At 37.6% G+C, this 27254-nt stretch overlaps 1 protein-coding gene across 7 annotated transcripts in view; it reads right to left on the reverse strand.

Annotated features, from left to right (window-relative positions):
• Window positions 1–27254, reverse strand: part of ATP2B2 (ATPase plasma membrane Ca2+ transporting 2) — a 401784-nt gene that overhangs the window by 104792 nt on the left and 269738 nt on the right. For all 7 annotated transcript variants that reach the window (XM_087954872.1, XM_087954870.1, XM_087954869.1 and 4 more), the window contains exon 4: window positions 7553–7750. In XM_087954872.1, the coding sequence (XP_087810998.1) occupies window positions 7553–7750 (198 nt within the window). The remainder of the gene's footprint in view (window positions 1–7552; window positions 7751–27254) is intronic.

The following is a 27254-nucleotide window of genomic DNA, read 5'->3' on the forward strand; positions in this document are numbered from 1 at the left end:
GCAATAAATAGACAGACATTCAGACAGATACATAGGAAGAGAGGCATACAGAATATGATAAGGATTGAATATGACAGAGAAATAGGATGACAGATGGTCAGTGAATGATCAAATGCACATCTCAATGGAGTGTGCATTTATGAGGTTCTACACGCTTTCATATTTTAATGTGCCAATCTTGTAGCTGTCCTCGCTTAGGTGAATCATTTGATTTTCCCACCTATGGCTTCATCCAGTGTTAACTGTTCTTTCTCTCACACAATAATCCCATTCCAGACAATTCACGTTATAAATTCCACAAAATATGAAGGAAATCTTTTTCACGTATATAAATCTAGCTAGCTAGCTATATCTGCAAAACTATTTTATTACACTTTTTTTACACTTTTAAATTTAAACTTTTAAAAGATTGAACCTATAGGTTGTTTACAATGCCATTCCACAAGCAACTACTAAAAAGGAAATACAATCAAATTCATTTATTCCTATGTAAATAGTTTATTCCCATAGGATATTTATTTAATAAAGTAGGGTTTATTTCTGTGCAGGGATGCATTAGATTGCATTATTATATTTGCAAACACAGTTCTTTCAGATTAAGGACAGAATATTTAGCCATAAATCTTGGATCTATTCAGCCCAACTGAATGCAATAGAAGTTACTTTTCAGTAAATATGTTAGCTTACCAAGCATAATTACTTTATTCCCCACCCCTCACCCCATTTTTAGCCATATTTTGTTCATTTCAATTTGGAATAGGCAAAGTGGAAATATTATTCATAAAATGGCTGAGTTTCAATGGGAACAATACAAACATTTTTAGTGAAGTGTATTTTCCCATTATAAGCAATCTGAAAATATGTTGTCAAAATCTAACCAAATATTAATGAGGAAATGCTTTAAAATATTTTGAGTGAAATAATTTATTAATGAGTGTAGAAAAAGCACTGAAGTTCTAATACTAAGTGTTATTTTTCCACATTTCCCAGAACATGAGCTGTCACACTTGTAAAATATTTTCTACGCTAATAGGAAACAGACATCGTGTTCTCTCATGAGAGCAAAGCTGTTCAGATTGATGGAACCCAACCAAAATGTTTTCATAACATATATTCAAAGCCTCCTTACTTTATAATTTGAGGCTTAAAAATAGGAGACCAGTACATTTGCAGATCCAGGGTCCTGCAAAATATCGGACTGTTGCTGTTAACAAATTACTTGTCTTCTTTTTCTTTCATTTCAGATTCCCTAACCTTAATAGTAACTTCTAACATTTTAGTAATGGCAAAAAGTAATAAAATATAAATCTAATCACCATATTGGTTATTACATATGATGTGTAAAAGGAGGAAGACCCTGAAGAAAATATTTTCTCAATATCAGCTGAAGTATTCATGTCAGTGGAAACTATAAAACTATAAAATTTGCCAGTATTCAAAAAAATCAAGCCAAAATGTTTAGTCAAAATCCCACTGAAATTGATTTCTAAATGAATCTTGCAAGTATAGTGCTGTATTTATTTAAGTTTTGCTCATTTCACTACTCTTGCGTTTTTCTTCCTGGTCCTTGAATAAATAACTTGGCATGGGGTTATTTTAATATACCCATTTTAACATGATTGCCTTACTGATGTAGCTTTCCTTTCCAAAACATTGGAAAAAAAATTTGTACCACTATAAACAATTTGTATATATATATACATACACACCATGATCTTACATACAACAATCTATCAATTAGTAGAACTTTTTCAATAAAATACACAATGCTGTCTATCAATCTAAAAGGAACACTGCAAACAATTATTTACAGATGTGCTTAATTCTCTTACATCTCCTAATGCTATTCTTTTATAAAGTCCCATTAGGGGCTTAGTAGCCAAAATATTAACATGTGACAAATTTATTTATCAAATTTTTATTTATTTATCAAGTTTACTGCCATTAAATTAAAATGCATTAGTAGAGATGTAATCGTTATCCTTGTAATAAGCACATGTTCCTGTGTAACCTGGCTTACAAAACAACGCCACAAATGTTGAATTATCTTTTCATGGTTAAAACACAGCACAGAGCTTGCCAAGCACAACAGAGGTCAGGATGACCTGTCCAAGAGACAATGCCACATTCTTTTTTATGTACCTCAAGACATTGCTCCTTTGGATATGAAACATAAATGAAATGCAGCATGAAGAAACTTGAAAAGATCCTGATCCTTTCCTTTCTAAACAGCACCATGGCTCAAGCAAAACACAAGCAAAACACCAGGCAGATGTCACACGCAAACACCAGGCCCTGGTTTTATTCTTCTGCTATGTATACTAAGGAGATCCTTAAATCAGATGGGAGTTGCATAGCTTTTTATTATTTATTTATTTGGTTTGTCAATTGCTTACAAGATAATAGGTATAAGTAAAAACATAGTTATGAATACATGGATACATATAAGAAAAATAAAAATAATAAAAGAAACAATAGGACAGGGATGTTGGTGCGCTTATGCATGCCCTCTACAGACCTCTTAGGAAAGGGGTGAGGTCAATAGTAGACAGTCTAAGGTTAAAGTTTTGGGGGTTTGGGGAAGAAACCACAGAGTCAGGTAGAGTATTCCAAACATTGACCACTCTGTTGCTGAAGTCGTATTTCCTGCAATCAAGTTTTGTGCGATTAACCTTGAATTTATATCTATTGTTTGTTCTTGTATTGTTATGGTTGAAGCTGAAGTATTCATTGACAGGTAGGACATTGCAATGTATGATTTTATATACTATACTTAGATTGGACCAAAGGCGGCGTAGTTCTAGGTTTTCTAGGTCTAGAATTTCAAGTCTGGTGGCATAAGGTATTCTGCAATGAGTAGAGGAGTGGAGAACTCTTCTTGTGAAATATTTCTGGACTTTCTCAACTGTGTTAATATCAGATACATAATGTGGGTTTCAGACTGATGAGCTGTATTCGAGTATTGGTCTAGCAAATGTTTTGTATGCTCTAGTTAGTAGTGTAATATTACCAGAGAAAAGGCTACATAAGATTAGGTTAACAACTCTTAATGCCCTTTTCGATATGTAGTTACAGTGGGCTCTAGCACTTAGATCATTAGAGATGAGTATTCCAAGGTCCTTTACAGAGTTTGGATCATCAACAAGGTCTTGACTATTTAGCCTGTATTTTATTTTCTGATTTTTTTTGCCAATATGTAGGACAGAGCATTTATTTGTTGAGATTTGAAGTTGCCATTTGTTTGACCATTCTGATACATAGTCAAGGTCTTTTTGAAGGGTAGCAGTATTGTCTATGGTGTTCAATAGCTTTACATCATCAGCAAAAAATATGCAGTTGCTCTTAATATGATCACAGAGATCATTTATGTAGAGTATGGTCCTAAAACACTGCCTTGGGGGACACCACTGTTGACAGGTACAGAATTTGATAGGATGCTCCCAATTTTGACCATGTGTTGTCTGTTTGACAGGAATGCTTCTATCCAGTTATGCAGGTGTCCAGAGATACCGTAAGATTTTAGTTTTAGGAATAGTTTGGCATGTAGCACTGAATCAAAGGCTTTACAGAAGTCTATGTAGATTGCGTCGATTGCTTTGCCCTGATCGAGTTGTGTCGTCCATATGTTTTTGCAGTGTAAGAGTTGCAGATTACAGGATAGTTTTCTGAAATCAAATTGTTTATTAGAGAGTAGGTTGTTTGTCTCTAAGTGGAGGATGATGGATTGGTTAATAATTGATTCCATGACTTTACAGGTGACGCAGCATAAAGAGATTGGTCTGTAATTTTCAACTAGGCTGGGGTCTCCCTTTTTGAAGATGTGGATAGCCGTGGCTTGTGACCATAGTTTTGGCAAGGAGCTGGTCCTGAAAGATTTTTCAAAGATTATGCTTAGAGGTTCTGCTATGGCAGTGGATAGCTTTTTTAAGAAGTAGGCACATATTCCATCCGGTCCAATAGATAGAGATGGTTTTAGATTGCGTAGTGCTGTTTCAACATTGTCTTCTCTAAAATCGATATGTATTAGATCATTGTAGTTGTCTGTGGTTCGACTAGGAAATCCTGGGCATGATCCATTGCTGTTTACAAATACTGAGCCAAAGAATGTGTTAAAGATGTTGGCTTTAATTGTGTCGTCGTTGCAGTCTTTACCATTAGGTCCTTTCAGGGGTGGGATGGACCTTGAGTCTTTTAGTTTGTTGTTTACAAAATTGTAGTAAGTACAGGTGGAATTGGTGCGTAGAAGGTTTTCTTTTTATTTAATGTGATAATTGGTGCATTCAGTTTTTATCTGGTGGCATAAATTTTTGTATCAGCTTTTGAAGTTGGCAACATCACCAGCTTTGTTTTTCCACCAAAGTGATTTCTTTTTGGATTGAAGCTTCCTTATTGTTATGGGTAATTTGTTTTTCCTGGTTTTGGGAGTTGTTATTAGTACATATAGTTTGATGACTCTTTTGACTTCAAGTAAAAATATGTTGTAATGGTCTTCTACAGTATTGCATCCAGTTAATAGAAATTGCCAATCAAGGGATGAGAGATCGTTGTTTATAAGATCATACTTGCCTTTTTTGAAGTTATAATTGGAGATTCCATCGTTGTGATGATTTTTGTGTGGACGTATGTTGAGACAAAAGTCAATCATGCTTTGTGGCATTTCACAAAACCTTTATTGCTGGGTTTTGTGAACTTCTGATTCAGGGTATGGTTTAAGAATTACACTGGAGAATAGCTAATTAGAAATTGCATAGATGTACCCAAGTAACATAAAAGCAGAAATAGAGAAGCACACAGATGTTGCTTTTGAAATTTGAACTCCGTAGGCAGGAATCTGGGGGAAAGACTTGCAAACGATATTCAAAACAGAATGAATGAATCTCAAGAGAGGACCAAGGATATGTGTTTTAACAGGGCCAATTCTTTTAGAAAGAGAAACTGTTGTGTCAGAATAGCTTGATAGCAGAACTAATTACTGAAAGACGTAGTGGATAGGCTAAAACAGGATGCTTTAAATTGGATTTCTGCACAAATTAAAGGGTTGGATTCAACATCTAAACGGTACCTTTATGATTCTGTGGTGTGTAATGGAAGACTGGAAGCCATGTAAGTTGTTTAGATTTTTAAAAATTGTGATAATTTTTCATTTTGTGACCCTATCAGCCATCATTATACTGTAGTTTCTGAGATTCCAGATGTTGGAATCTTTTTCTTTCATGTTTACAATAAGTTCAAATTTAAAGAAAGATTGTATATAGTAAGTAGTAATAAGTTTCTACATTTGAAAAAAATAGAGACATGACATAGTAAAGCCCAAGTAAAAGGTGACATATAACTTATGCATGTGCTAGAACCTATCTGTTCTAGCTCTAGATAAAGAAACACATTCCATTCATTGATAATGACTGGCTAAATCTCTAAACTAACAAAACCTTATAAAAAGGGAGACAAGGAACAGCTCTTTGTGGGCGCCCATCAGAGGTGGTATTCAGCTGGTTCTAACCAGTTCTGGAGAACCGGTAGTGGATATTTTGAGTAGTTTGGAGAATTGGCAAATACCACTCTGACTGGAGATTTTACAGTATCCTTCCACTGCCACACCCACCAAGACACGCCCACAGAACCAGTAGTAAAAAATGTTTGAATCCCACCACTGGCGCTCATCCATAAGTATTTGAAAACTTTGGATTGGATAAATTTATAGTCTTTGACAGTGGTGGGATTCAATTTTTTTTTTACTACTGGTTCTGTGGGCGTGGCTTGGTGGGCATGGCTGGGGAAGGATACTGTAAAATCTCCAGTCGGAGGTGGTAATTTCTGGTTCTGCAAACTACTCAAAATTTCCGCTACCAGTTCTCAAGAACTGGTCAGAACCTGCTGAATACCACCTCTGGTCTTTGACCTCTACTGATCATCTGGTGTGTTGCACTGAATTCCTGAATTAGGAAATGATCCACGGGAAAAGAAGGTGTTTGATCCTTGTGACACTGGGATAACAATTCGTTTATTGCAGAGTCCTTGGTAGTCTCCGAGTTGGTTGTTTTCTTGCAGACATTTCATTACCCAACTAAGAAATGTATCAGTGCTAGAAGGGAATGGAGTTTTCTCTGTTTATATACAAATCACTTGCCCTATCAGTGTTGGTTGGAATATTCTTGGAAATTAATTGATTAGAATATTGTTTACTTCTTTGTATTAATCTCTGCTTATCTGAGTGTTGATTGCTAGCCAACAGGTGGTTGTTTTTTTAAATGGTGTGAAGATGTTGTTTATCTCTAAGTGCCTGTTTAATGGCTGAATTAATTTATTAAATTCAATAAAACACAACTTCATGTTTACAACACACATGTTTGCTTTCTGCAGTACTGATGTACCGTAGATCTGATTAATAAAGCAGGGCTTTAGGTGGCATATTTCAAGCTAAAGTATTCCTATCAACTTGATTCTTGAAGAAACTGTTTTGTAAGCTAACTTGAAACAGTGAGTTCTTTCTGATTTATCAAAAAAAAACAAAAACCCTCCCAATTTTGAATCAGGCATTGCCTTCCTCTGATTCCACCAACAAGCCAAAGTACAGTATAGCCATCAATGGATAGTTGTGGGAAACATTTTTATTCAACTATGGTACTAGATTTGCATTAAGGACAGGATCTTTTTTTAAAATTATTTTTACAATTTGTAGCTGTGCATAAAATACTGGAAACACTGGGCCAATCCATTCAGATATATACAAGGACTATGGCTTTTTTTTTCAATTAAAATAGGTAGAGGAGCTAGTTAATACCAAGGAGGAATGGAATTCTTCCACTACTACTTGCTGGTAATGTTACACATGAACTCACGCAGTAACAGGGGAATATGGTATAGATCAGGGCTGTCAAACTGGCACCCCTCAGGTGCATCACATGCAGGCCATGCCCACCCTGGCTCTGTAAAGGCAAAAAATGTCATGATGTGTCACGTGACATCACGTGACACAATCAAGTTTGACACCCATGGTATAGATCCAAGATCCCTATCAATATCAATGGTTACTTAGTATGTGATTTTGAATCTGCTAGCAGCCAGGCTGATTGGTGACAGTTCTGCATCAATGCTCTGTAAGTTTCACTCATTATAATGCATAAGCAGTTTTAATCTACTGCTGCATCTTGATACTTACAATAGTTGCTTCAGGGGGAAAAATGAGGATTTGGTAGACAAAAATCAAGCTATATGATATTTTTCTCTTTTATTCCTGCACCAACTGATAAGTCGCTATCAGCCTCAATACTCATCATGGGTTGCATCTCTTAAAATAATGTTCAGATCAGAGGTGGCCACATTATGTTCAAGTCTATAATTTTCCCATACAATGTGAAATTAAGAGATACAAAATTGAGAAACTATTTTAGCTAAGTATACTAACCTAAGTCATATCAAATTAAACCTTTAGGGAATAGGGAGAAAAGTGGATATTAAAAGCAGAGCACCCTGCTGCTACTCCCAAGCCCATATAACAATTGAACCAAGGAAATAATATTTATTAGATAAGTAATGGAGAAACATGATTTACCTTCATTTTCTTCTCCAGGTGGATGATAAAATGAGAGCCCAAGAGATATAATGGCTGCGATTTCCAAGATGATGAGAGTCACATCCTGTAATGCTTCCCAGACTAACTGTAAGAAAGTTTTTGGCTTCTTTGGAGGTATAAAGTTTTTCCCAAAAATTAGCCTTCTTTTATCTAGGTCAGCAGTAGTGCCAGGTAATCCTACAGATCAAGGAAACATTAATAGTGAGTGACAAGTCTTTTTTTTTTTAACCACAGTTTAAAATACAACCATTTTTGCTTTTATCATTTAGCATTTATAACTAATTAGATTTCCAATTTTGTAATTTTCTTTTGGCAAACTCATTCTCAGCTAATGTATCACAGAGACTTCTGTGGATTTGTAAAGCCATTTGAGAAGCACATTTCTTCTCTAGCTTTTCCGTTAGGCAAAGAGAATCATCAAAAAGCACAGGCAAACAATCTAACTTCCGTGTATACAATATGCAGAAAAGAGGAAGCAAAACAAGAGATTAAACTAGCAAATAAATTTACAAAATTTCAACTATATTAGCAAAGTGATAGGTAAAAATAGGTTCAGAATTTCCTGTCTATGGTTTTGTAACTAAGAAAAGTATTATAGGTTGCATTTATTAACATAAAATGTTACTGCTTGGTCAAGTTTTTTTCCTTTTTCTCATTCTCCCAACTAAATCCACATTCAGAGTCTTACTCAATACTATTCCAGAACTTTCCTCAAATATTAAGGGATTGCTTTGAGAGAGAAAAAGCAGAAAGGAAGACTGAAAAAAGAAATATGAGTCTTTTGAACCAAAAGTGTTTTCTATTAGTCATAAACAGATATAAAGCCACCCTGACAGTAGTAAGCATTTATATAACAGAAATGCAATATGTAATATCCAATGTATTAAGGTTGTCATGCTATACCCTAGGAATATATAACTGTTATTCTCTTTACAAATACCGTATTTGCCGGCGTATAAGACGACTTTTTTGCCCTGAAAAACATGCCTCCAAGTGGGGGGTCGTCTTATACGCCGGGAGGACTCCGACTCCCACTTCGAGCTTGAGTTGCAGCCGGGAGGGAGGCTGGGGGAGCGGTGTGTGTGTGTGTGTGTGTGTGTGTGCGGGTGTCACTCGCCACGCGCTGCGCAACCTTTCCCCCTCTTCCTTCCTTAGCGGTGTGGGGAGGAGAGGATTCAAGATCCTCACGTGCGGCGTACTTTTTTTTTTTTTTTTTTTTGCACGCAGGTTTTGCATGCGGGCGGCTGTAGGTTAAGGATGGGGAGCCCCGGGTGGGTTATCAGGTTTTACGGTGCTTCCAACATGTGCGAACGGTGGGAGAGCGGAGAAGAGAGCGAGCGAGCGCCCTGCTGTGTGAAATCCTGCCGTCAAAGCAACACTGGGGAGGCAGGGTATAAATTTACCAGGTTAATGTAGCAATGGTGATTAATGCCCAGAACATTGTTTGCGGGTATTGGTGTGTGTGTGTGTGTGTGTGGTGGTGGTGGTGAGGAGAGGTTGTCCTTTGAATGCGGAAAAGTAGGTGTGACCTTGTGTAGGAAAATAAAGAGATCCTTTTAGCGTGTTTGGCTTCTTTGCCTCCCCTCGTTCGTTTTGATGTGGAGATAATGGCCTTCGGGCGGGAGGGGAAGAAAACTGTAGCTGGATCATTTCAAATTTCACTTACTCTCCTGCCTCACTTCAATATGTCTGAGCGACTCCAGATACTGGAAGACTTTTTGAATGAAAGTGTTACCTCCATATATTTTTAAAGAAGGCCACTTGGGGAAAAAAAAAGATTCTAAGGAATTCCTTGTTTCTTGATTAAAGAGAAGGCATTGAATATACTGTTCCTTGGCAGCCTTTTTCAGTGTCCGGGTTTTTGGTGTGTGTGTGTGTGTGTGTGTAAGTGTGTGTGTGTGTGAGAGAGAGAGAGAGAGAGATCAGCTGTATTGAGAAGAGAACGTTTCCTGTGTTCTCATTTTATTTACAACATATTTTATGCTTAATGGTAAGCAATGAAAAATATTTTTAAAACTCATTTCTAAACTCCATAGCTATTGGCATATTCTTGGTTCAAAATTGGATTAGCTCATTTCAAAATTGTCCAAAGCAGAAAAGTGCGTCAAAAAAAAAAGTGCAAAAGTGGAAGGTGTGTGGAAGAGGGGTAGTCTTATATGGCGAGTATATAACAAACTCTATATTTTGAGTGGAAATGTTGGGGGTCGTCTTATACGCCCAGTCGTCTTATACGCCGCAAATACGGTATGCCAGGAAATATGCAAAGCCATTCATTAATGTCAAGACTGAAAGAGAAACTGAAATTCAGCTGTCTTAAAGTAGTTATATTTCATCCTAATATTCATGTCAATCCAAACTCCAATTCTCTTCATATAATTAATCGTTGTCATTTCCTCTGGCTACTGCATAGTTTATTGCATAGTGCATTAAAAAACCAATCAGGAGATAAAGTGTTGATCCTACAAGGAAATGTTATTATAAACAGTTGCAGAGAAATATATTGAAGTAAGATAAACAACATGATTTCAGGGGATGTATGCTGTATATTTTAGGTGTGAGCATCTCTAAAATGGAAAATACAGGGGCAGCTGCTGGTAAGCACAACTTCTTTAAAGAACTTTAAGTAAGTGATTTGTAAGTGATGTTTATGGATCTTTTCCAATGGCAGTATCAATTAGAAATGTGGCTGCCCTTCAAAAGACATCATTTGATATTATTTTTTCCAACAAAGAGAAATCTTTGTGCTTGTATACCTCTGGATACAGTCAGGAATAGATTACAGTAAGTTAGAAAAATGTGCATCTTCTTTAATAGTTTGACAAGAAATGCTTCGTAACATTTCCACATTCAGAAACACTTTTTCCAAAGGATTTGTACAAAACTCAACATTAAGTTAGACCCATTGCTCTGAAAACAGACTACATGGAAGCTACTGCAGAAGAATGTTCATGATATTTCCAAATTAACTTTGTAAAAGTGCTGAGAAAAATTCACAGGCATATGGTAAAAAGCTGTGAGTAAACAATTAAATAAAATTGGAGTAACAAATATAATTATTATATTGCAATATATTTGGAGGTACTTAAATTGTAAGTCAATTAAAGTTTATTATAAGGCAACACAGTGTGATCATCAGTTACCCTTAGATCAGGGCCGTCAAACTCGCAGCCCGCAGGCCAGATGTATCATGCAATGGCCACGCCCACGCCCAGTTTAACAAAGGGGGAAAAAGTCCCAATATGTCATGTGATGCTACTGTGATGTGAGTTTGACACCCCTGCCCTAGATACTTGAGAAATATCAAGCTTCCTGCCCAAAAAGCATACATGCTACAAACACCAATCTCTGGCATCATCTTCATGTACCACAATGATTCTCTCCATCAACCCCCCCCCCCACCGTGTTTCTTTTCTTTTTTTTAATTTTTATTGGTTTTTAAGACTAACATAGACAAAGAAAACATGAAAACATCAAGCCATCTTCCATATATATATATATATACATACAGTGTGCCGGTTGGTTTACAAATTGTTTTGTGCTTCCATTTCGTAGTCTTCAATTACAATTACATTGTATATATTCTCATTATTTCAATCAAGTACTAAATACATTAATATCATTGTTAATCAATCATTTGACTATAGTTTTATTCATTCATGTTTTACGAATAATCATATTTTACTTAAATTGTTTTGTGACAGTTCGTATTATCATCTCAAATCTATCCTATAATCATTTTGTAGATATAATAAGAAAATAATACATATATTTATTATTTTCTAAGAATCTACATATTTCATTACCATGTTTTATTTTCTAACCATTGATAGAATAGATCCCAGATTTTATAAAATTGTTTATCATCTTGTTCTCTGATTTCAAATGTCAATCTACTCATTTCAGCACATTCCAATATTTTCTTAATGATTTCCTCCTTTCTCATTTTTCCAATTTTTAGCAAATACAATCCTAGCCGCTGTTAATACATTTACAATCAGGTATTTCAATTCTTTACTATATATTTCAGGTAAAATTCCCAATAAAAATATCTCTGGTTTCAAATCTATATGCTTTTTTGTCATTTTTTCCAACCACGTGTGGATTTTAGTCCAATATTTTTTAGCATCCGCACAAGTCCACCACATATGGTAATATGAACCAGGTGTCTGATGACATTTCCAACATTTTTCCAATTTGTTCTTGAACATTCTTGCTATTCTTGTCGGGGGGGAATGCCACCTGTAAAACATCTTATACAAATTTTCTTTATATGCTGTTCACATTGTCATTTTATAATTTTGAGACCACAATTTTTGCCATTTGTCTAGATCAATCCCATATCCAAAATTCTTCCCCCAAGCAATCATTGTTTCTTTAACTTGTTCTTCTTCTAGTTTAATTTCTAATAAATATCCATACAATTTTTTAATCACCTTTTCATCAGTACCTGTCAAAATCTTATCTAGATCAGTCAGTTCATCATAAAAACTTTCTGTTTTAGAGTTTTTATCATACCTTGAATGTATTTGCGCATATGAAAACCAATTCATCTTTATACCTTGTACCTCTCATTTTTGTATAGATTTAAGTTCACCCTTTTCATTCAATATTTCGCCATATCTAACTGTTTGTTCCTTTTTATATATTATAGGATAAGAAAATGCTTCAATAGTTGATAGCCAGACTGGAATTTTCAAATAGCATTGTCTTTTAGTCTTCTCCCAGTTTAACCACAGAGACTCCCATATATAATGTCTTCTAAAATACCCCTGTGATTTAGTTCCTTTATACCATAGAAAAACATGCCACCCCAACAACAGATCATGTCCTTCTAATGTCAACAATCTAGTGTTTCTTTTTTTTAAAAAAAAAACAAGTTTTATTAATTTTTAAAACACACAAATTGTCATTATTCATTACATGTTTAAACCTTTTTTCATTGTCAATTTAACAAGTCAGATAAATTATAATTCTGTTTTAAACCATTTCCATACAACATACCAAAACCTCTTATTCAATTTCTCTTTACTTCTCTTTACTCTTATTCAATATCATTATTATTATTTCATCTGTTTCTTTCTGACTTAGTTACCATTATTCTCAATCTATATTTCTACAATTTTAACTAATTCTCCCCCCAAAAAGACATATACACACAACACACAAAACATAAAAAAATCTTTTTGGAAAGTAACTTGGACCCAGGTGTCTCTCTCTTCATGGACTTCACTTATATTCATGCTCATCTTACATATCATTACTTATTTTATTTACCATTCTAAGCCTTCTATATTAACTTCCCCACATATTTCACACTTCTTACTTCTATCTTAATTAATCATCTTAATTTGAATCATTATATTTATATCTTTTGTCCATTTTTATCATCCCTTTGTCTCATTCCTTATAAAAAAAAAAGAAAATAAGTTTCTCCTGAAATCATTAATCAGAGTATGATGCCTTTCTATCTCCCCCCTAAGTTAATCAAATTAATCTTTAAAATAATATCTAATACCCAATCCGATTTTGCTTGGTACATTCTATCTAACTAATACATCCAACATAATTAAGTACATAATTAGACAATAAATCCAAATATTAAAAAAAGATACTATAATAAAAATTTTATAATAACATCAATACCATAGTCTTATTAAACTCTTTAATTAAAACAATATTCTAAACCTCCCTATTATTAGGTTTTAAAGCCAATCATTTTTAAACATTTTAACATTTTAATCTCTTATCAACTCTTAAATCATTACAATACTACCATCTCATCTTATGTACCTTGCAAAATCTTTTTTTAAAAAAAAAATTATACCTTATCCATTATCCAAAAAAATTTCTTTTTTTCATTTAATTTCAAAACATTGTAGCTTTTCTCCACCTTTTCCCTTTCTTTCTTCTCCCAACAAACCTTTCTACCCCCCTTCTTCTAGCCTCTGCCTTGCCAGCTTCCCTTCTCTGTCGTATTCCTTTTCCCTTTTGTTTACTATCATCATATTGGTTTTGCACCTTATTTTTCCCTTTCTTAAATGTTTTTTAGATCTTAAGTCCTTTAATTTTCTTCTTTTCTCTTCTTTTCTTTTCTTTCTCTCTTCCTTCTTTCTGGATCAAGTTCTGAGATTCATTAAAGATGGCTCCTTTCTTTCTTTCTTGTTCCTCTGCTGTCTTCATCTGTTGTAATGTTTGTTGATAATTAATAAGCGCCATTTCTAAGAAAAGGAAAGCTTCTTCCACACCATCTTTACCATTTTTTTTGCCTGTTCATATTCTTTTCTTAGTTCCTCAACAGAAAGAGCCATTATAAATCTTTTCTTTTCTTTTCCCTTCTTTCTTCTTACAACAACCAGAATATTCAAAAGAAAATAAAAAAAATAAAACAGTCCCAAAGTTATCAGTCAGTCCAAACCAAGGCAGAGTTCTCACTTTCTCCTTCTGGGGTAATATCAATCCAAGAGAAAGAAAGTCCAAATCTGTTTAAAATCTTATTGCAATATATTCTAGTCTTCAAATCCTTAAGGCATCTGCTCCAACAAAGTCTTAGCATACAAATGTTTTCTTTTTAATCCTCTCTCTTCCCACTCATCGCTTAAAACCAATTTTCACCTAAAAGAAATAGGTTTCTTAATATCAGTTATTTATTCCGTAGGGAAAAGAGGAAAAGCTATCCTTTCAGCACCTTCAAACAGCCGCTTTTTCCTCTTCTGGCAGGTATTATTCAGAAAGTCATACTTTTCAGGAATTTTATTAGATATGTCTTAGAGTCCTAGGAGCCAAGAAAAACTTTCTCCTCTCAATCACTTTCTCCACTTCCTCCTGCGCATTCTTACCCGGCTGCCAGCTTCTTTGTGGCGGCCATTACAGACCGCCGCTGCACCGTCCTGGGAAAAGGGAGTTCTGCCGGCCAGGAGGGAGTCTGCAGCACCCCAAACCCTTCTCCGGATCCCCCTACCTTCAGCTGCCCCTGCAGGGCAGCCTAGCTCCGCACCCGGCTGGGTCGGAGCCCCAAAAACGGCTAGCGCGGCGGGATCGCGCAGCCGCGCAAATCCCTGCCGCTCATGAAGCCGACAAACCGGAAGTTCCAATCTAGTGTTTCTTAATGTTATCCATTCCTTAACCCACATCAAATTTGTAGCTTGGTAATACAACTCCCAATTAGGCAAATCAAATCCTCCTCTTATTCTAGCATCTTGCAAAAGCTGTAGCTTTATTCTCGCTTTCTTTCCTTGCCATATATATTTCAACACGATTTTATTTAAATCTTCAAAGTAATCTTTTCCAAGCCTAATTAGAATTGTTTGGAACAAAAATAAATTTCTGGGTAGTATATTCATCTTGATTGTTGATATTCTCCCTATTAATGACAATTGTAAATTTTCCCATTTTGCCAAATCTAATGCTATCTGCTGCTTAAGTTTGATATAATTATTCTCTTTTAGTGTACTGCATCTTGCTGTCAAATGTATCCCCAAGTACTTAATCTTATTAGTTACCTGAATTTTCAATAGATCTGCCAGTTCTTCCTTTTGTCTTGATAGCATATTCTTTGTCTTATCTTTGTTTATTTTCAAACCGGCCACCTTTCCATATGTCTCTATCTTTTCTATCAATTTTGATGCTGTTTCTAAAGGGTCACCTCCCCCCCATGTTTCTTAAAAACATCCTTAAAAACTAAATTAGGTAGATGGCTGCTGCTAAGTATGCAAGAAAATAAGGCAAGATAAGCCACCCAACAAGGACGTCTCAGATTTCCACACTAAATAATTAAATAATGAATAGAAAATGATCTGCAGATATGTGCAATTTAATGGCAGTACACAGCAAATAGAGATGATAACTGGTAGTATTATTTTGCAATATGAATACACAATTCTGACTAGAATGAAAGAATTCCTCCTTTAGAAATAAAAACAAAAATTGACATCAATGAAGATTTACTGAAAAGTAGTTAAGACACAGTTTATTGATACTAATATCTTCAAGCTTTCTTCTAGCTCATAAATCTTTTAACTAATACTACCTAGTTGTCATAATTCCATGTGGTTAAGATCCAGAATTACTTAAAAGATCTGGCACAAAGCCTGGCTTGACTTTACTGTAATTCTACATGTACTTATTGAAGGGAAAGCTCAATTGAATACAAGTTTAAAATTGTGTTATTTTCCTATTATTTGGAAATATGTCAAGACAACAAGAAAGACAAAAATCATCTATCCAACTCAGTCATCTTTCTTTGGAGATCCACCACATTACAGTAACCCATAATAGTGGTTGCATCTAGGTAACCTTTTTCCACCTTTCTGATACATTTTGTTCAATGTTTGATAGATTCCCTACTATTCATTTATCTCTTCCCTTCTTTTTTCTTCTTCATGTGTCTTAATATTCTCTTTCCATTGAGTTTTACTAAGAATATATATATATTTGTCAAATGTGAAAAAGGGTGGTGTAATGAAGCATTCTGTGGAGTAATGGAAGCTCTTGAACTACCATTATTCATTTATTGACAAAGTGTCATGGAAGAATTCTTTTTAATCAGTACAGTTTTCTGAGATTGGATGTGCTTCCCCTCACAATGAAGAGATCAGCAATTCTTTTAGAATTATTTAGAGAATCTTATCAACATACTTTTTTATTATGTTATAAAAGTTGATGTCAACTTTTAACCACCACATAGACAGCCCTTCTCTAGGATAAATGTTGTACACAATCAGTTATTTCCTAGTAATTCCAAAAGTTGTATATTCATAGACAAATTGCTTTATAAACTTCTTCCACTGGATTGAGTTTTATAGTCTTTATAGATATGAAATGTTTGTGCACCACTGAGCCACACAAGACTGTGACAATATTTAGTAGAAATATAATACATACGTAAGTGTGGAGGGCTGCATACTTAATCTCCACGCTAAGGAATTTATAGTATCTCTATATTTTAATTAAATCTCACAACTGGTATGCTATGGTTCAATTATCCAGTTCTACTAATAGCTGCAAGAAACACTGTGTCTCATACACACATATCAAGGTGTCTTAAAAATATCTGCTTGCACATATATAATACAATATTTATTTCACACTGCATGTATTTACCATTGCAATCCGTGAGGCTTTTCCCTGTTTAGGAATCAAGAGGAAATATGGGAACTTGAATTCAAATATTGAATTAATCATATAAACTTTATAGCATTTCTATATTTTATTATATTTTTTTATTATTTAATTGCCAGGAAATATTTAGAAAGGGATTAGTAGTACAGAAAAATGCAATTTTTGCCAATTCCTCTCTCTATTCTCTAGTGGCTCTTGAAAATCTGTTCCAAAATGGTTGGAAAACATTCAGGAACAACATAAAAGGTGGCAGAGACCCCTTGGGGGAGAGGGGAAGGAGGCAGAATAGGGGAAATTGCCTGCCATTAGTAACAAATCTCACCAGATTGACAGTTCTGGTGAAACCCCATGACAGCCAGTACGATGTACATTCTAAACCAATCTGTGGACAATATCACACTAAACACCTTTGAAAGCAGAATAGACAAAGCTCATTTCAGTTCCTATATCAATCTTCTTGTTTTCTAAAGTAGAATTTTTTCACACTGAAACTACTAAATACTTCCACTGCCTTTATACATCAGCATCCTCTCAGCCTTTTACTTGTCCTTAAGAAAGCTCTTTACAGAAATGATTCAACATTCTAGTGCTCAATTAGCTGTCATAAAACAAACAAAGTAACCCAGAATTAATCACTCAGGGAACTCTTCACATGCAAGGGACAGCCTCATTCAAGTTGTAACAAAAATAGAAATGTATGTTCCATAATCTTGTTACTTCAAAAGTCCCTAATATTTCAAGCTAACATTAGGAGAAGGGGCATTGGTCCTACCTGAATGCTTCTTCTCGGGGAGCTGAAGGGAGAATCCAGGCTGGGTAGTCTCTAGTCTCCTAGCTCTGCAGACCGAGTTAAAAACTGAGGACACACCCCCTGGTAACGGTCCCCAGTTCTGAACGACGTTGAAGTGAATTCAGCTGCTCCTTGTCTTCAAACAGATAGTTCATTGATACTGCGAAAAAAAGGAACATTTCCTCCCTATTCCGACCAGGCAGAATACAGGGTGGCACTGGATTCTCCCTTCGGCTTCCCGAGAAGAAGCGTTCAGATAGGACCAATGCCCCTTCTCCACTGAGCTGAAGGGAGAATCCAGGCTGGGACATACCAAAGCTGGGTGATGGCTGTCCTACGGGTGGGAGCTGGATTGGTCGGAAGTCCCCACCTCTACATGCAGAGAACAGTTAATGCCTGCAGGACCTTCCAAAGGACGCCTCCGCTGAGGCAAAGGAGTCAATTTTATAATGTCTTATGAATGGGGTCACCAATGACCAGGTCGCAGCTCTACAAATGTCCAGAATCGATGCCTGCGTTGCCCAGGCTGCGGTGGTCGCTGCACTTCTGGTTGAGTGTGCTGTGATCCTCCTGCAGGCTCTGAGCCAGCGACCTACTGTGGAAGGTGTCACAGTTGCGGCCTAAAGTTGACGGCTGAAAGGAAACAAACAAGGCTTCCGTCCTCCTAAAAGAAGACATTCTTTTAATGTAAATATGGAGGGCCCTCCTAACGTCCAAGGTGTGCCATTTTTTCTCTATTGCATGGGTAGGCTCAGGGCAAAAATTAGTCAAAATCAACTCCTGGGAACGATGGAATAAGGAGTTCACCTTGGGCAGGAAGGTAGGGTCCAACCGCAGAACCACCCTGTCTGCATGGAATATGCACAGATCCTTCCTGATGGATAAGGCCGCCAACTCCGAAATACGCCTGGCCGAGGTAATGGCCACCAAGAATACCACCTTGCACGTGAGAAGGCGAAGGCAGACTTCACATAAGGGTTCAAATGGGGGAGAAGTTAGTGCCTGCAGGACCTTAGGCAAATCCCCGGTGGGGTAGCGGTGGACCACTGGTGGCCTCAGATTCATGGCCCCCCTAAGGAAGGCTTTCACCCTAGGATGTTGGGCCAGAGAAGTAGAGCCCTTGACCGAAAGAGAGCCAACACCAGCTTCCATTTGGTTCTGACGTCCATCTGCCAATTTCTTAGCCAGAGAAGCCTGCGTGCTGTTATGGAAGAGGCCATGGCTCTGGAAGAAAATTTGGCTGACGTGAGGGTGGCATCAGCAGTCAACTGAGCCGCAGCTATAATCTTATTCAGATCCTGATGCACCCTGAGATCCTCAGGTGGGATTCTGTCCTGTAGCTGTCTCAGCCACCGCAAAGAGGCCCGTAGAACATCCTCCGCATCAGGTGGGATGACTGATGAGGAAGCTAGGGCTACCATTGGGCCATCTAGCTTTGGCACTACCATAATGTCCAAAAGGTTTTCCACATTAAATAAGGTAGACCCAGACACACTGGGGCGAGTGTACATCCCAGGGGACTCCCACTGCTTTTTGATCAGGTTCAGAAACATCTGGGGCACAGGTACAGCGTCCACCACAGATGCTTTCTCAGCAAACAGGAAATCCTCCTGATCCTCTCCCTCTGTGGGAAGGTCCTGAGTGACCGTGTCGTTTTTGAGATGAGCCGTGTTCTTGGACTTGACCAGCAGAGTCTTGAAAAGAGCCGGCTGGAAAAGGGCCTTAAAGGAGGGGGAACCTGCTATCTCCGACTCCTCATCCGAAAAATCCCTTTCTGGAAGGGGGTCCCTCTTGGAGCCATAAATTTGGCTGCTTTCTGAAGGGGAGGCTGAGCACTCTCTGAAGTGGACCGGCTGTTCAGCAGAAGCCTGCCTCTGCCCCTGCAGGACTCCTCTGCTAAGTTCCAAATAAGACAGTTGGCGCAGCTGGTTGACCTCTGCATGCAATTCCTGTCTTATTGTCTGGGAGATCCAGGCTCTCATGAAGAATGGCATTTCTTGCATCTGGGTCTCCTCCGGTCGTAAGCCAGCTGCTGTAGGTGTAAAGGTGGCTGCAGGCACAGGTCTGGTTCCACTGGAGACTTGGTCTGCAGGTTGTGCCATCAAGATCCCCTGAGGCGGCTCAGAAAAATTGTAAGTGGTCTCAGCCCTGATTTGGAGGTTACCCTGCAAATCGTGGGTACTTGAGCCCCCAGAGACCAGGCTGTCATATACTGCCTATCTGCCAGTTGGTCTGGCTGCCTGTCATCTTGAGGAGGCAAAGTTTGAGGGGTGGCTTTGTATTCAGCCATCCTGGAATCTCTCACTGCCCTGTCAAACTGTTTGTCTATGGCTTTTTGTCTATGCCTGGCCTGTCTATCCTCAGCCCTAGAGGATCCCTTAGGGTCTAGAGCCCTGGCTCTAATCCTAGCTGCTGCCTCCAGACCAGCAGACCTGGGCTTAGGGGATCCCTTTACAGCCTTCTCTCTACCCTGCTGAGGAACTGACAATTCTTGATCAGCTCCCTTGGCGGCCATCTTTGAGCCCGCCAAAAATAACTGTCACTTGACAGGGGTAGAAAAAGAGAGAAAGAAGTAAAAATAAAATAAAATAAATAAAATATTCAGCCTAAGCTGTCAGCTACAGCCACAGTAGCTGTCCACCACTTCAGGAGGCTAGTGTGACCCAAAGTGGTGAGCTCAGCCCAGCTCCGCAATTCAAAAGCCGAGTCAAGGAAAAAAAGGTGAAAAAATGGCTGCCTCTTTGAATTGCAGCAAACCCTGACAGGTCAGAGGCTTGCGAGCCTGGCGCTGGCTGCTCCGCAATTGTCAGGCAGACTTAAGTGTCTTGCAGCTGCCACAGTGCTCTGGGGACTGGATGGGGGGTCAGGATTTAATCCCGATGGCCAGAACCCCCCCCCCAAGGAACAATCCTGGAGATGAAATGCAAGATGGTCCCCGAACGAAATAAATGGCCGCTGCTGCCGAAAAGGGACAGAAGCACTTAGCGGCAGCTGCAGCTCATCCCGGGCAAGGGAAAGTGGATCGGGAGGAGGTGAATTAAATAAGACACCAGCTCCCACCCCAGCCCAGGCCACACGGCCTCTCAGGGTCACCTCCACTCCAGTTTCGACAGAAAACAAAACAAAAAAAAACAGTCCACCAGCAAGGAAAGTCAAAAATTAAAATAACAAGCAAAAAAACGCGAACCAGAAAAAAGGCGCGAAAAAATGAAAGTGTGAAACCAGCAAGCCAGCTAGCTGTCAAACATGATCTAAGCCTCTCTGTGAAAAAAAGCTTAATCCAGGGGGTGAATATTCTTCTACAATCCTAACTATTCAGAGCCCTTAAAGGGAGATCTGAACATGCTGAGACCGAGTGAAGAACTGGGGACCGTTACCAGGGGGTATGTCCTCAGTTTTCAACTAGGTCTGCAGAGCTAGGAGACTAGAGACTACCCAGCCTGGATTCTCCCTTCGGCTCAGTGGAGAATGTTAACATAAACATATGTTAAGACCCCTATTTTTTAAAAAAAATGTTTTGCAATACTTTTTCATATTTACTAGATTCAATATGCTATTCTTCTTTTCTCTATTTTTGTGCATCCTTCCAAAACACCCAACCCACTATGATTCCATTTTGTTTCTTTTACAGAATTTTCCTTGGAGAATTAGATCGCTGAGATGTTCCAAGGAAGAACATCGCTTCTGTTTAATTGTATCTCAATCAAATTGCATAGCAGAAGACAAACAGGACCATACTCTGCTTATTGTACACAACCTTCAAAGAAAAATCCTCTCCTTCAGAGATAAGAAAACCCTTATGAGGGCCTTCTGCTATTCACCTTTCATTCTCACTAGGATATCTGTATTTATTAGTGACAAGCAGATGAGCAGCAACATATATATCTATTGCAGGATCTGATCAGAGTTGGTCACCCTGGTCACCAGAGGTTTAGTCTTCTGAGCTTTTGGACTTGTGCTGGAGCCCATCCTCAGGGAACATCTCATATTTCTTTATATCGATTCCTTTCTTCCTCCTCTACTGTATATGGAATCCATTTGCCCTGGAACTGGTTATTTATTTATTTGATTTATGTGTCATTTCATCTCATCTAAAGGCATCTCTGGATGGCTTACAAATATTAAAACCATTATACAGCCACTATTAGCTTTGTGAAACTAAGAGTTAGCTACATTATCTAGGACAGTACAGTGGTGGGTTTCAAAGTGGTTCCGTGGGTGTGGCTGAGTGGGTGCGCTTTGCACGCACGCACACACTTTACGCGCATGCACTTGGCAAACACGCGCTTTGCGCGCCTGAAGAGGCTTTCCTATTTACATCCTGCAAGTCTGCACGCTCCCTGTGTCTTCAACAGCTGACGTGCGGCAATCTGCTGTGCTGCACAAAGCAGCTGTGCTTCAAAAGCAGGAAATAAAGGTCATCCCGAGTGGGTGGGTGGACCCAACACCAGCTCCTCAGAGAGAACTGGTTCAGTCTCAGCTGATCTTTGGAGCTACTGGCTTGGCAGAATCGGGCCAAACTGGTAGCATCACACCTCTGGGACAGTAGGTTGCATATGGTCACTCATCCAGTTGACGAATGTGAACACTAAAAACTGAAGAAGACGGTTGTGGAAAATTGTGGAGACTGTAACCTTCCATAATCACTTCATTTAAACCAAGGAGATCATTGAGCAAGTCAGTGCAGAAAGTACAACAAGTCAACCATGATCTGCTTAAAAATGGTTTAATGACTAAGATATTTTTTTTTTAAATGCTAAGGCAATTCTCAATAAATGCTTAAACTTGTTCTGAGATTCATATTTTATTTTCTTCTGTTGTAGCCGTTCTTCCCTTACAACAGGCAGGCACACCTTAGGCAATATCACATATGTAACCTAGGGTCACACATCTGCAATGAGTAACTATATACAATAATTCAAATAAAGAAATAAAATGCCCTCAATGGGTATTCTATGCTGTTAGGGGAAGCGCCTCACCAAATTTATTTATGGAACAGTAGCATGCAATTTTTAATATCAATACTCCACTGAAGGTTTCAATGATCATGACAGAAAAAAATATGTTCCTAGCACTAACATTGTATTGCAACTATTCTTAGCAGTCACAATTACATTTAGCTCTTTGGAGGATTCACAGTTGCAGTACAGCTGTTTTCTCAGCAAGAGAAAAGCAACAACCTCCTGGAGAGCCTTAATTAAATAAAAAGCAATTTTGCAAAGTGGGAGGAGTACTGTTAAGTCATCAGCCTAACCATTTGCATGGTACCATGCATTAACCTTGCTTGCCACTTGATTATCATCATAAATTACATCTTTTTAAACCAGAAGCAGCAGTGGCATTTCTTATCCTGGTATAGCAATTTTCCATTCTGGTAGATGGCTCTAACAGTGTAAAGTTCCGTCAGAGAGAACAGAAATGAAGACAAGTTGTATTTTTCTAAATGTTCTGCCCCAATGCAAGCAATGAACCAAAGCCAGTGGTAGGATTCAGCCAGTTCACACCAATTTGGGAGAACTGGTTGTTAGCTTTCTGAACAGTTTGGTTGTTGGAAAAAAATCATTAGGGCAGAGAACCGGTTGTTATATTATTTGAATCCCACCACTGACCAAAACTGTTCCAATATCAAAGGCCCGGCAGTGGTTGAAGCTTTGGATCTTTCAGATCTTTAGCCTTTCCTGTCCCAAACTGCTGAAGATAGGAGTGCTACTGAAAGTGTCATCAAAATGTTGGGTGGAGGTAGATTTAAATTCAAGTTTTCTCCTCTCAGATTGGAGTGAGAAATCTCTGAGATTTCATGAGTCTAAATTTAGAAGCATTGTCTCATTAGCTCTATCATTCAGCTAAAGAATTCTGATAGAATTATGATATCTACTTGTCAAAGATAATATCACATAACTTATTCTATCCAAGCCTGAAATATCTTACTTTGTTCTATCCAAGCCTGAAATATCTTACTGACTGTAGAGTTATGGATATAATGTTAGATTAGAGCCATACATGGCCTACCACTTGTATTATGGGAGATACTTTCTGAGATCCCGCCTATTTGGCTTGTGCATGTGAAAATGAAGCACCAATTACTGCTCTCTTGTCAAAAGGCAAACTAGCATTACTTAAAGGAAAATATGTATTAGTGTTCTATGGTCTGTATTCTAATGGAAAAAGATATTGTTTAATTCATTTGTTATAATGAAGCTTCCTTGTCTTGGCAGAGAATATACAGATAGAATGGCAGCACTGGAGATGTTTTGACACACACATTGTCTCCTGTCTTGGAAATAAGACACATACATTACTTTAGCCTCTCATTTCACAATGTTTCTGCCATTCCATTCTAAAAAAAATCAGATCCTAGCAGATTGGAAGCAGGCTGTTTTTCCTCAACACATATGTCTGAAAGGAGGAGTACCCAAATAGTTGTTTCAACATCTTTCCTCCACCAGTTTTCCAAGTAAGTTTCTGCTAGTATTTCATTAGCTATAATAGAAGTTTATAGCTTCTACTTTAGAATATTATTCAGGGTATCATCAAGATTTTCAAAAATACAATAAAAGCATTAAAAATAAATTTTAACCATAGACATCAATGGAGAAGACAGAGAGATAGTATATATTGGATTAGATATCAACGTAATTTTTCCTTGATATCCCCACTCCCCAAAGAGAAGAATTCATGCTTTTACTAGATGGATATGGGAGGACAGGTTTTGAAAAATAGCTTTGCTAATGCAAATGCTAAAACTTTTTTTTTAATCAGGAAGTTGAAAAAGAGTGTTTGTTGCAAGAAATTCATTTGACACCCAGATACCCTCCAACACAAAATCTAGTATACGGTTACACTTTGTAGTCGCATTTATTATTATCTACATGAAAAAGAAGAAAAGACACAGCTGGTCCTCAATTTACGACCATGATGGAACCTAAGAATTTCAGTTATAACTTGTTGCAGTTGTAAGTCAAAGCACCATGTGATTTTACAACAGTGGTAAAGCAGGTCACCATACTCATAATACAAATCATGTGATTGTTAAGCAAATCAAATGGTTGTTAAGCGAACAATGGTTGTTAATTTTTGCTGGAAATCAGCAAAAAGCACCAGAAACCAACAACAAATGACATAAATCACACCCATGTGACCGTGGGGCGCTGCAATGGGTGATAAATGTGAGCCAGTTGCCAAGCGCCGGAAATGCAATTGTGTATGATCTCAAAGGGAGGGGTGGCAATTGTAACTTTGACGATGGATCATAAGTAACTTTTTTGAAGTCAGTTATAATTTTGAACAGTCATTAAGTAACTGGTTGTAAGTCGAGGACTAACTGTACTATTAGATCTGAATTACTCCTGGACAAGGAACTTCTCCATTTCCATTTCATTTTATGAATATTTTTTTTAGAAATTATTTTAAAGGAATTCTCAAGAATTGGAGGGAAGTCCTTGCAATTTTCAAGAGCTAGTGTGTGGTGTCTATTCTAGAAATATGCAAAACTATAGCTATAAAGCCACAAAATTCTTTTTCTATGTGTGGAGATGAGACAAATTCATATAAGAAGCTGCAATTTTTCCTATGCTTGAACAATAAACCTGTCATCCCAGGAAAATTCATGTTCAAGAGGCACTGACAGTGTGGTATGCATGCCACACCTTCCACCACCAGTGTAGCTCTGGTTCTGAGGTGCATGTACGTTCTGAGGTGCACATACGTACACTGTACCCAGTGGTGGGATTCAAAAAAAATTACTACCAGTTCTGTGGGTGTGGCTTGGTGGGCGTGGCTTGGTGGGCATAGAAGGGAAGGATACTGCAAAATCTCCATTCCCTCCCCACTCCTGGGGAAAGTTACTGCAAAATCCCATTTCTTCCCTACCCTGCTTTCCAGCTCCATTCTCCTTTGCAGGGCAACAAAAGGAGACCCAGCCAATCCGCTGGGACTCGGGAGGCAGAGAATAGATGGGGGTGGGGCCAGTCAGATGTGGTATTTGCCAGTTCTCCAAACTACTCAAAATTTCTGCTACCAGTTCTCCAGAACTGGTCAGAACCTGCTGAATACCACCTCTGATTGTACCCCTCAGAATAAGCTAAAGCACAGAAAAAAAAGTAATAAGAAAAGAAAAAACATGAGAGAAATGGGGGACGGAAACAAAGAATGTAGCAAAATCAATACCAGAACCATTTGGTTTACTTCTTTGTCGCTTTTTGTCCTTGCTGTCCATGCCCTCTTTCATGCATTGCCTTTGGTTCTGCTACATATACACAGGTATTATCTCTTCATTTATCCCCACAATGATCCTGAGAAGTAATCTGGACTGCAAGTGGTTTACCCACTATCATTCAGTAAGGGGCTAAAATTAGCAAAAGGTAGATTTCATTTATGTTTCTCCTGTCTTAATCACTGAACCTTAACTCCTATCACACATTCAAAAGTTCAAAAGTGTCAATACTCTTTCTGTCCTGCTTCTTCAAAGACCAGTTTTTGCCTATAAGACAGTTACTTACTTGAAAACATTACTGTGAGAAAAAGGTTGCCTTTTAACAAATTCCACTAATTTCCATAATATAAAATTATCTCTACCACTTGTTTAGACATGGGGATTACATACACACCACTGACGATAAATTAATATTTTGTACAGACTTGTTTACAGTAACAAAAATGTTCACGTGTCAGATTTGAAGAGAATTAATTACAAATTGATTTTTTTAACAAATGATGTGCCAAGTCTTTGGCATGATAATAAGCACAGTATCCTGTGCCAACACTTTCTTGCTTGTTCAACTATAACATTCTAAATGATAAATGAGTTCATTAGAAACTGAATAAAAGATACAGTGTGTATGTGTGTGGGTGTTTGTGTGTGTGTGTACAGCACTTATTGATTAACTAAAAACAGATTTGACTTAAATTGATTATAGGAAAAGCAAGATAATGGAAGATCCATGATTGGAAACCCCAGAATATTTGCTTTCCCATTGGAAGATAAATAAATAAAAAAAGTGGGAGCTATTTCCATAGATGAGATTTAAAAAAACAGAAAAGAGGGGAAATTATTAGCTATGATAATGGATTCATTTGCCTTTTCAGATTATTTTGATAAAATGTTTTGTAACATTGCTCAAAGAGATAGATAGAGGCCACGAGGAGACAGGCAAGCCTTTATCTGGGTTTTGCTGAATGGCAAAGGATTTGAACAAAAGTGGGGGAACCAATATTGTTTTCCTCCAACACAGTAATTCATCCTCCAGGACCATTTGCAAAAAGCCTTCTATTTTAACCAACTGTAATATATGGTGTTCTTTGTATTAGTGCTGGTTGGACTTCCATTAAAAATTAGAATTGAATTAGAAAAATATAAATGAAATATGTTTCACAAGAATCTAATGAACATATGAGATCGATTGTTGTTAGTATATCCTATTAATGAAAGCTACTTAACAATCATGATTGTATCAAGAAATAGCAAATATTCTGGAATGCTTTGAAAGTAATTATTAATCTTACAAGGGTTGCTATAAATAACACTATTCTGCAAAGCATTCTTCCCCCTCTTTGAAGGGAAAGACCCTGAAAGCTGGAGGCTAGAAGAAGTTTGACTATGCTAGGGAATCTAACATGGAGGAATAAAAAATTTTAAAAATAGAATAGGAAAAAGAAGTGACTCCCAGAATGTTAGTTACTCCCAAAAAATCCACAGATAAGGCTTTGAGTACAATTCACATCAAATCAAATTAAATCAGATCATTTTTTTAATTACAGGTCAGTGACCCAGACTAA

Source organism: Notechis scutatus, chromosome 2 (assembly GCF_049901735.1).
Source record: "Notechis scutatus isolate UNSWTSFEM ecotype Mainland chromosome 2, rNotScu1.2, whole genome shotgun sequence".
Classification (NCBI taxonomy): Eukaryota; Metazoa; Chordata; class Lepidosauria; order Squamata; family Elapidae; genus Notechis; species Notechis scutatus.